This window comes from Chaetura pelagica, unplaced genomic scaffold, assembly GCF_000747805.2.
Source record: "Chaetura pelagica isolate M959 unplaced genomic scaffold, ChaPel_1.0 scaffold611, whole genome shotgun sequence".
In the NCBI taxonomy this organism is placed as follows: Eukaryota; Metazoa; Chordata; class Aves; order Apodiformes; family Apodidae; genus Chaetura; species Chaetura pelagica.
The window spans coordinates 257,726-268,838 of record NW_009951968.1 but is presented as its reverse complement, the minus strand read 5'-3'; the positions used below and the strand labels follow the sequence as shown (position 1 = coordinate 268,838).

The 11,113-nt window shown below is 42.5% G+C and overlaps 1 protein-coding gene across 1 annotated transcript in view; it reads right to left on the bottom strand.

The window, feature by feature from the left end:
* Positions 1–481: 481 nt before the first annotated feature.
* Positions 482–11,113, bottom strand: part of PCNT (pericentrin) — a 100,925-nt gene continuing 90,293 nt past the window's right edge. The window contains exons 47-52 of the mRNA XM_010001110.1: positions 9,815–9,979; positions 8,396–8,634; positions 7,385–7,473; positions 5,393–5,546; positions 3,414–3,541; positions 482–510 (exon numbers count right to left, since the gene is read on the bottom strand). Coding sequence (XP_009999412.1) covers positions 482–510; positions 3,414–3,541; positions 5,393–5,546; positions 7,385–7,473; positions 8,396–8,634; positions 9,815–9,979 — 804 coding nt within the window. The remainder of the gene's footprint in view (positions 511–3,413; positions 3,542–5,392; positions 5,547–7,384; positions 7,474–8,395; positions 8,635–9,814; positions 9,980–11,113) is intronic.

Genomic DNA, 11,113 nt, shown 5'->3' with positions numbered 1-11,113 from the left:
ACTTAATATACATTTGGAACTGCCCCCCTGAAAAGTACCTACAGCACAAGGTACAGGACAGAGCCAGGATTTGCAATCAGAGGCTTCACTTCCATTAGAGGTAGGCAGAGTTCAGTGGTTTCCTTTGTTTGGTTTTGGCAAAATGCAGATTTTTTTTTAAACAAAAATTATGAGCCTTTTGATCTCAGAAAATGAAGCTAAAAGGATCCACAATAAAGATGAAAGATAACCACCAGCAGTCCAAGAGTTGTGTTAAAACCTTCTAATTCAGTGCTTATAAGCTTTACTTATTTCTCTTCAATCCCATTTATTTGCACTTCAGACTGGACTTCATCTCTGCTTTCCTGCATTGACTCTGTTTATTTTCCCATTTCTAAACACTGGTGTAATCCAAACCAATTTTGGAAATAATTTGCTTTATCTTTTTTAAGTTCCTGAACATGCAAGCTATTTTAGAACACATGCTCCAGTCTGCCAAGTGTCAGAGGCAGCTCTTTTTCTGACTGCTCTCTCAGAGTCTCTGATAAGTTGAGGGAGAGTCAAGGGTGCAGCCAGCTGAGTTCAGCTGCTTCTCAACAGGCTTCCAGGAGAAGACTATTCCCCTTCTCTCTCAAAAGTTCCATCATGGCTTTGCTCCTGCCTGGACACTACCCTTTCTCAAGTAAATACAACCCAGCACGCTGATAGCTGGTTGTGACAGGGTACAAGAGAGGACACACCTGCCCAGGCTGTCCCCTGGAGCAGGGTGGAGGGGACAGGACACAGCAAGGTCAGACGTCCGGTACCGTACGGAAATACCGGACGTTGAACAGGGAGGCCATTTCCCCCCAAAGCTCTGCCTTTCCCTCTTCCCCAGAGGGAAGGCTCAGGGAAATCGGAAGGACTGCTCTGATCCTGAGTCAAGTTCATGGCTGGAAAGATCAGTCTGATAAATGAAGGTCACACTGGAAGAAAATCTAACACACGTTTGACTTTCCGAGCAGGCACAGATTAATTATATTGCACGAATTCAGTCAGACCAAATACATAATGCATGCATAGCTCAGTCACAGAAGAGCTCAAGGAGTGGTGGCTTGGCACTGAACTGGAATGTGATGAGAAAGACTGAGGGAGGGATGACTTATTTATTGTAAAACCAGAAGAGCAAACCCTAAATTCACAGAGGCAACGCAGATCTTTGATATTTGGGCGAGTATTTTAGCTGTCACATTAGTCAGAATTTTAAAACCCAAACAACAAAAAATGTACATAGATAAGGTGAAAACAAATAACTATACAATGTAAGAATTCACTGGCAAGAGGCTATTTTAATAACTTTTTTTACAAGGAATCCAGCTATACACTATAGAAAAATAAACACCCAAGAGATTCTTCACAACTTAAAATGCACTGATGTGGGCACACGTAGCTGTTAACTTAGCAGTAATTTCACATGAGACATTGTTCTTCATGAAAAGTAATTTCCTCTTGAAGTACTAAAATATAATAAAAAGAGTCATATAAAAATCTGATGCAAAAGCACTGCCCTTTTTCAGTTGCAGAAGAGATTGCAAGTGCCTCCATCCAGGATGGACCAACTCAGGAGGAAGCAATGACTCGGGGAGGGGTTTACAGTACAGGTTTCAGAAGCCTTCTCATCACTTCTTCGTGTTTCGCTGGCGAGGTGGACCTGGAACTTGCCCTAAATTTAAATAATAAAAATTTAAAAAAAGAGTATCAGAAAACTGCTTGTGTTATGAAGAAACAGGGTGCAGTTAGCAGCATGTAATTTCCTCAATGTGCTTCATACGAGCTACAGTGAGACCATTACCGTTTTCATGAGCCACTCAGGAACAATACAGAACAAGATCTGAATGCTCCCACATCTGCCAAAGCAAATGTTCACACACAAAGACCAGTGCTGAGCTGCAGGCCTGCTTTACACACAGCATTCAGTCCAACTCTGCCACTCTTGTGGTAATTCCATCCACATTCTGTTGCTGGCCAAGATCTTGTCAGTGAGCAGATGTGTGCATCACAATTCCATCCCTAGCAGTGGCCCGAGCTGACAGGGGTGCCCACCAGCTGCAGGAGCACAGCCTCCCTGGCCTGGCCATTGGATGGGCTGTGTGTGCACACTGTGGATGTTCTGACCCTGCTGCTCAGGCTGTGCTGCTGCCCTGCAGTGGGGAAGGCAGGGGAGGCTGCCCCTGCAACATGACGGTTACAGGTACAAACAAGGAACCGGTTCTCTTCGGATTCAAGTCTATCAGAAGTCACACTGCAGCTGCAGGTCCAGATCTCTTGTTCACAACCCAGAGATGAGTCTCAAATAAAAAAAAACCTGGAAAACACATCTAAGCGTATCCTGATAGGAGATGATTTTGAGGGTGATGTGGTGACAGTTTAGTTTTTCCTTGGGACAAGGAATTTCTGTGCTATAATTACCATGTAAGAAGGGTGACTAGAAAATTAAACTAAGTACATTTAGCCTAGAAATTGGGCAGAAGTGTTTTAAATAGCAAAGATAACTACCACTACAATCTTTTGTGAGCTCTTCAATCCATTTTAAGAGCTAAACATCCAGCTTTACCAGCCTCCAAATATTGTTTTAATCTGCTATGGAATATAAGGAAGCAGTACATGAAGGAATGACTATAGTTTGTCCTGCAGGTAAAGCACTGTTCAGCTGTTACAATGGTTCTCTGACTTTAAAGCAAATTAACTCTTTACACACCTTCATTTACATGGCAACACTTGCTTATTTAGACTTGATAACAGGGGGTGAGGGGTAAGGAAATCACATTCAATTATTCAGCCTTATTTCTGAAGAATTGTACTACAAGCTTATTTTGAGAAATGCCACACCTGGACTAGTTTCAGATATGATTCACATAAAGGTTTCATTTCAGAGACTTACTTAGTTTTTTCTCCTCCCCTCATAATTTTAATTATTAAAAAAAAAATTATGCTCTTTACGTACTTTTAAGTGTCACAGAATCACAGAATTTTAGGGGTTGGAAGTGACCTCTGAAGATCATCAAGTCCAACCCTCCTGCCAGAGCACGACCAAAAAAACCAAACAAGTAGGGCAGATCACTCAGAAAGGCATCCAGGCAGATCTTGGAAGTCTCTGAAGAAGGAAACTCCACAACCTCCACAGCCTGTCCCAGGGCTCTGTCACCCTCACAGGAAAGAAGTTCTTGCTCATGTTGAGGTGGAATTTCCTGTGCTCTAGTTTGAGTCCATTGCCCCTCATCCTGTCACAAGTGAGACGAGCTTGTCCCTGCCTTCCTGATGCCCTCATGTATCGATAGACATCAATTAGATCCCTCCTCAGTCTTCTCCTCTCTATGTAGAAAGAATCAGGAGAACCCTGCAAAAGTCAGCCCAGACTTGTGGCAGCTGTGAGGTTGTACCACGGGGATTCTTACCTGGCTGCAGACCCCCCAGTCTCTGCTGGATCACCTCCAGGCGATGGATGTATTCTGTCAGCGAGCGCTCAGGATCCTGAGTAGGCACAAGTGACTTTTCTGAAGCTGAGCCTGGGGATGCATGCAATCTTAAAAGGAAAACAAGTTATTTTCTTCTCATGCTATACTCTCAAACAAATACATTCAAGTTATATTCATAGAGGAAATAATTCCATGCAAGCAAACTAGAGCAACAGTAAAAACCACCACAACCGAAACATTATATATAAAACAATACAGACCAGGCAGCTTGGGATAGAGGGGAGTCAAAAGAAATGATGGTCTGATATAAGTTGGGAGTATCTATGAATCTCTCTCTACTGATATGCAACAAAGTCCTTCAGATAAGAAAGCTGCAGCAAGAGGGAAGTCCAAATGGCCACATAAGAAAAGACACTTCTGTGGAGAAGGACTGAGGAGGAGCATTGCTGCATCCCAGCCTGTGGTAAAAATCTTATCTTGAAGGTCAGGGTTGAAAAAGAGGACCCTTTACATGGCACACTGTGTTTCTTTTTTGGCATTAACAGCACATTTCTAATATTAGCAAAAATACAGACTGGAGGACACCCTGTGCAAACACACACCTGTTTGGAGTTAGGATTCATCATTTCCTCTTAGAATCATAGAATCATTAAGGTTGGAAGGGACCTTAAAGATGATCTAGTTCCAACCCCCCTGCCATGAGCAAGGAACTATCCTGCACCCTTCAGTTGGTAGAAGGTAGCTTTGCCAGGAAACAGGAGCAGCAACAGGCATCATTTAAGCTATTTCTGATCCACATCAGACTTGAGCTACCACTAACCCCTTCACACCATCAGTCAGGGCCTACTTTAATTAATACTCTTGTTCCACACCATACAGATGGCTTTTCCTGAGAGCTGAGCTGCCAGCTGCTGCCTCTGGCTGTCAGACCCAGGTACATGCCATGACAGAGGAACAGGGTGGGGCAGAATTCTTTTGGGAAATGCTTGCAGGTCTCTAACTCTCTAAACTCAGTCAGCAATGTTAAAAACCTAAAATAATTTGAAACATCTGCTGTCTTTGCCTACTTCTAGAGCACCCCAGATACTTTCTTGCTGCTATATTTTTTTTTCTTTATCAAGAAAATTCTTGCCTGCTGGTTGAAATTTCTAATTTGGCAAGGAGGTGACAAACAATACATCCCAAGCAGATGGGACTGCAAACAAGCTCCCTTCCACATCAAGTGCTGCAAAACCTTACTTTAAGGAGGAAGCCACACATGAGGAGTGGCTTGGGAGGGGAGATGCTATCCCCCAGTAACCAGTGTGCAATGCCTGAGGTTCCTCAGGGTCCCAGGAGAGCCTGGGAGTGGGAAGGTCAGTCCTGACTGAAGGCCTCCTTCTTCCAACCCAAGTGCAGTGCTTGCAGCTCAGGCACTGTCTAAGCAGCGTGGTGCAAAATGTCACCTGTGCCATCCAACCCAGCAACAAGTGGCTGAGCTTCTATTTCTGTGCAGAGCTGACCATCATTCCTGAACAGCTGCAACAGCACACACCCCACAGGTTCTCCACCTCCTGTTCTTCTGTGTCTGAGCACAGAGCTGAAGGCAGCTCACACTGACTAAAACACTGCCATAAAGAGCTGCTTCCACAGGGTGCTGAGAAGTTGATCTCCAACTTGCATGGCTAAAGCAGCAAGAATTACCCCTCAGAGAGGGCTAACAGATATAAGCCACTGCAAATCCCATAGCCTGTGCAAATTAAATTGGGGAACACCACTAGGAATGTTCTCAGGCCAAGAAGGTCAAACAGGCTTAAAGCAAATGAGGAACTTTCTTCCCTCGAAGGAAATAAAACATTTAGTACATCTAAGAAATCAAGTTTCTCTTCTTCTTCAAGTACCTCCTCCAAGAAGTGGTTACATTTTTAGGAAAGACTGTCCACCAGGGTGATGAACATAAGCAGAGGCTGCAGACTGACCTGTTGGGCAAGCAGTGAGAGGATCTGGGGGAGCGGCTCCCAGACCTTGCAGAGCTGGTTCTGTGGCACAGCCCAGTGTCCCGGGTTGGGGGAGAGCTGAGCTGAGCAGCTGCAGGCTGCTGCTCCTTCAGAATGTCTATTCTGGCACCACAGGCTGTGTTAAATATGAAACAGTTAAAAAATATGCACTGGGAACCATTCAAAACAGGCTATCATAAACATAACAAATAAGAGCCTCAAGAGTTCCAGCAGAGTACAATGGTGTTTGCTTTTAAATGCATCTAAAATACACCTTCTACAGCTAATTGCTTTCTGGGGGTTTGTTTGTTGGTTTGTTTAAACCAGATTTAACAGAAATTCAACATTTTAATGCCAAACAACTGCTTCCTGCAAAAGGAGAACTTGCACTGTTTTCTTTCTCTAGACTTGCTTTCTCAGTAGCTGTTGCTACTGTTGCTACTGAGGGGTTTGTTCTGCTACAAGACAAATATTTTCTTGAGATATTTTAGTTCTTGTTGGTTTCTCTGACTATATGTTACTGTTGACTTACACTCTCCAAGCTTTAGAGACAGCAGAGAAAGGAAGAAATGTTTCTGTTTGCTTTGGCAAAGGTTTGGGAGGGGAGGTGTTATTTTTTTCTCTTTAAACAAGAAAAAGCCCTTCTGGTAAGTCCTTTAAACCAAAACACAAGATGCTATTTTGCAGTGAGGAGGGAAGCTCAGCATGCATTTCAGGACTTAAATAGGAACCACACCACAGTGGTTTTAGATAGGAAATTGTTGAGATTTGTTTGGGTTTTTTTAAAATGAAGTATTTCCAGTAACTTAGGACAGTGAAAATTATGTAGAAATGAAAAAAATGCACTATTTGAGCTGAATTTTGTTTAGTGTTGAAAAGACACAGGTAATGGAATTATTACATAAAATGGGATAGTTCCACAGTGTTGGGTACTGAATTAAGATATTTGTTTGAATTCTCACAAATACATCCATAAGTAAATCACAGAGTGGTTTGGGGGTTGGAAGGGACCTTAAAGACCATGCAGTTCTCACCCCCTGCATGGACAGGGACACCTCCCACCAGCCCAGGCTGCTCCAAGCCCCATCCAACCTGCCCTTCAGCACTGCCAGGGATGGGGCAGCCACAGTTTCTCTGAGCAACCTGGGCCAGGCTCTGCCCACCCTCACAGCAAAGAGCTTCTTCATAACTAAATCTCCCCTCTTTCAGATTAAAACCCTTTGTCCTATCATTCCATGCCCTCGTAAGAAAGTCCCTCCTCAGCTTTCCTGTAGGCCCCCTTCACATATTGGAAGGTGCTCTAAGGTCTCCCTGGAGCCTTCTCTTCTCCAGGCTGAACAGCCCAACTCTCCCAGCCTGGCTCCAGAGCAGAGCTGCTCCAGCCCTCTGAGCATCTTCATGGCCTCTGCTGGACTCACTCCAAGAGCTCCATGTCCTTCCTGTGTTGGAGGCTCCAGAACTGGACACAGCACTTTGGGGTGGTCTCATGAGAGTGTAGCAGAGAGGAAGTCTCTTCTGAACCTTTGGAAGCACTTCAAACCCCTTTTTAACCTCTGATACCACTAGCAAATACACCACTTCTAAGACTTACTCTGATGATTCACATATCTGTTTTAATACTATTTTAGCAGTACTTGTCCTTGCCTTATTAATAACCTGAGGCTTCAAACTGTACAGAACATAATTCTCTGAGTTTTATGAACACAGTTTCACAGCTTGAGGAGTGCCAATAAAGGGATCAGAAGAGGAGTTTGCCATTGCTGTACATTAAAAATTCTGAAAGTTTTACATTGTAATTTCTTACAGTGACTTTGTGAACTGATAATTGCTGTGTTCAGGAAATGGGCTCACACATTTGTGTTAACAGATAGATTTTGCCACTTCTGGGGGTATTTTTTTGGTTTTTTTTTTAAATGAAATGCATCACTACAGAGAAATTCTGATTAAACCAATATACTTGTCCAGAACACTTACCTGTATTACCTCCTATACTGTGACAAATGGTTTCACCTTGTATGCTCTTCCTGCTAACTTTGTTCCACTTTCTCACCAAAAACTTCAACCTTAGCAATAAAATAAACATGTACAATAATTAAAAATAAGCAAAAATGCATTGAATTTTACTACTAAACTCTTTGTTGACTTGAAATGTATTCAGCAACTTAAGTAACAACCCTGGCAGGAATGGAGGAAGAATTCTTCAACTTCAGTCTTTGGAATGAAGGCCCAGCCCATTTTACTCTGCAGTGATCCTCTAACTGCTGGAAAGGTTTGCTCATTTTGGCAGAGCTCCTGCACTCTGTCCCTAATCTCCAGAGTTCTGTGGCATCTCTTCCTGCCTCAGAGGAGTAGTTTGGAGGTCACTATTCCTACATCCTTTGATATTGCTATCGTTACAGCATCCATATCAAAGACAACAGGCTAAAAGCCATCCCATACCATCTCCTGGAAGCCTTAAACTTGCTAGTTTTCCTAGACAAGGGAATTGCTCAGAAGTAATCACCTATTACATTTAAAACTACTTTTTTAATAAAAGTGGACTCATTATGAGGTGGTCCCAAGGGCAAACAAAACCCAGTTGATACTGACAGAGTATGACAGAATCATAGCCAAGGAAACAAAAGGATTCAAGAGAGGGAAACACCACGAGTGATGAGATGATCTTATTCTGGTACAGGACAGACAAGCCAGTGAGCCCAAACAGATAAGGGTCAGGCTTGAAGGGAGGTCAGTTTGCCATTGCTGGGCACTAATTCTCAAACACCCTGCAGCTGGGTCTCCCTCACGACAGAAACAGCTGTTTACCAAGGCGTCCAAATTAGCGCCAACTCCGAAACAACAGTTCAGCCAAAGTTAGAGCTACCAAGTCATTTTTTAACTAGTTTTGGAGACAGCTTTTGCTTAACATTCACGTGGGATAAACCACAGGTGCTATACACCTTAAAAATTCCCAGAAAAGACCCCAGAACAGAGTGATGTTGTTACCGCGAGACGGCGATGACGGCCCTGACTGCGCATCGGAACCTGGTGAAGGGCCGGGAGCGGGACCCAGAAACCTGCAGGTCTGCAGGGGAGGGGTAGATGCCCATCCGTGCTATTAGAGACAGGGTTGCTTGCTCACAGTCCTGGAATCCACCAAGCAGCAGCAAGAGGTATTTCTTCTGGTAAACTAGAGCCTTTCTAAAGCTCTCTGCTCTGAGGTACTTCTTATACAATCTCTGCAACTGGAGAAAGAAAGAAAGAGCAAGTAAAAAATGATCCAATCTGTTAAGATGTAGCTACAAGAAAAGCCCAGAAAATCAGGTTGCTTTTTCCAGCAGTATCTCCAACAACTTGGTTGTGCCCAAGTATCTAAAGCCTACTTTGCTTTACAAAATTGTAGAAAGCTATTTAATAATTATAAAGTGGGCAAGCAGTTTACATTTATCTCTAAAATAAAATACAACAGTGACTTGGCCAGTCTTGGTGAAAAGTAGTGGTATTACACTCTGGCAGGTTGGACACCAAACTTGTAGCAAGTCTACTGAATTTCTGTGTGTCTATGAACTCCTGGCTAGGCTAAAAAATGTTGGCATGGTTACTGGTTGGTGTGCAAAAAACCAGCCACAAACCAGCTGTCTTCATGTCAAACATCCAGGCAGGTGGAACAATTCTGCACACAGCTAAAAAGCACCTAAGTCTGGAGTCTCAGACTGCCTTCAATCTCCTGAATATCTCAGAGCAAAACTGTTTTACTCCAAAACAGTGTTTATCAAATACAACAGAAGAATGAAATTAAGACTTGGGGAAAAAAATTAAAAATAAGGGGTGTTTGAGATTTTAATGCTTAGAAAAGAAATCTGAATCTCCCTCTCAATGAAGAGTAAGAAGAGATTCCAAAGAGCTACTTTTGGTGCCAGTTCCTGTTTAGCACCAAGAAAGTTAAAAAGGAACTTTTCTGATGTGGGACATACAGGGAAAGTGTTCCCAATTTAATATGCACTTCATAAAATTGTTCATCTATAAAATCACATTTAAAATAGAAACTGAAAAAAGATTACAGCAGTGAGTGGAAGTTAAATGCCATAATCTGACAGATAATGATATCCCCAGAAATCTGAGCTGTACATTTCCTGGCTCCTCTGCAACAGGAAGTTCGACCATATTTATATAAAAAATTTGAATGACTATATTACCTGTTCTACATGAGAGATTAAACTCTTAGGCAATGCCAAAGAGCAATACTACCAAGGGCAGAAGTCTCCAGAGGTTTTGATGATCTTGCTTCACACAGCAAGTCTGTACAACAGGCAAGGCAGGAAAAGCAAACCAAGTGCCCAAGGTTTCAGGGACATGCTAAGGGCCAGGGCATTGTTTGCTCCCAAGCTCAGACAGCCCATGTGCTGGACATCCCAATCATTTTACCTTAGGACTGGAAGCTTCTGCCAGTGGTTTGTTTTCAATTTCAGCAGTCACTTTAGCCAGTTCAGATTCAGCCTGTTTCAGGGCATTCTGCAAAACACTTCTCTCACGCTGCCAAGTGTCTCTTTCCAGTTCTTGAACAGAGCCAGTAGCATCTGCAGGTTTCAGCTGAAAAGGAAACCCAAAGGAAGTGAGCTCTGATGGTTTTTGCACATTACTTCCACAGCTAAACATCTCAAACTAAGCAATAATCCAGCATTATGGACAAACTAGAAGATGAAAATAAGGAGCCTGAAAATCAGAGACGCTCAGATGTTCAACTTTAAGATGGGAAACTGAAGCACACATGCAGCACTTTTTAGGAAGTATCAAATTAATAGTTCATCAAGCTACCCCTTCTCTGCAGATCTGTCTGATCACTTTACAGATATCCTATCCCCCTTAATAACAGTCTCCCAAACACTTGGAAATGGCAAGATATCATCTGTCTCTCTTCCCCAACCAAGGGAACACAGAAAGCATACAGAAAAATGTCTGTGTACGTGCAGGCATAAAAGCATGTTGTGAGGAACCTACAGAAGTAACCTGAAAAATCACATTCAATTCTGATAAATTCAGTTTTGTGCTAAGTCATCTCGTGTAGGAATGAGACCCACAACTCCAGGTCCAGTTCTTCACGGAAGTTCTGCCTTTATAACCCTCTGTGTATCAACTACCAATGTAATGGTCAACAGTTACATGAGTGCATGATGCAGCAGATCACAAGAGTGAGAAAATATACTTTTTGTTAATATTGTTTCCCTTGAAATAAAACGCATACATTAGAGGAGCCAGTACACACAAATGAACCCAATTTCTGCAAGCAACTTATTATAGTACAACCTCATTCAGAGTTTGAACATTTTCAGGAGTAATTTCTTATTAATACCTTCAGACAGTAACACAAGCATTTGTCTTCTATGAAGAGCACAACCTGCCAATTAAAACAATCTTCAAATTTAATAAACCACAGCCATCTAAGCCCTTTTACTGCTTGCAATATATACAGCAACAACTGGGGATTCCACTGCTATCCACATCTTCACAGCACATAATCTACCTCCCTGCCTTTAGCCTTTGCAGCTTCTTTAACATTTCAGAAAGCAAAGGCTCACCATTTCTCAGCATATTTAAAACAAGTTCTAAAAAATGTTTCAAGAATCTAACACTACCTCCAGTATTGTCATGAAATAAGATATTTATTTCTGTTCATCATCCCCTATTCATTATTTAATTCATAGATGTTCTATACAATACCAGGAC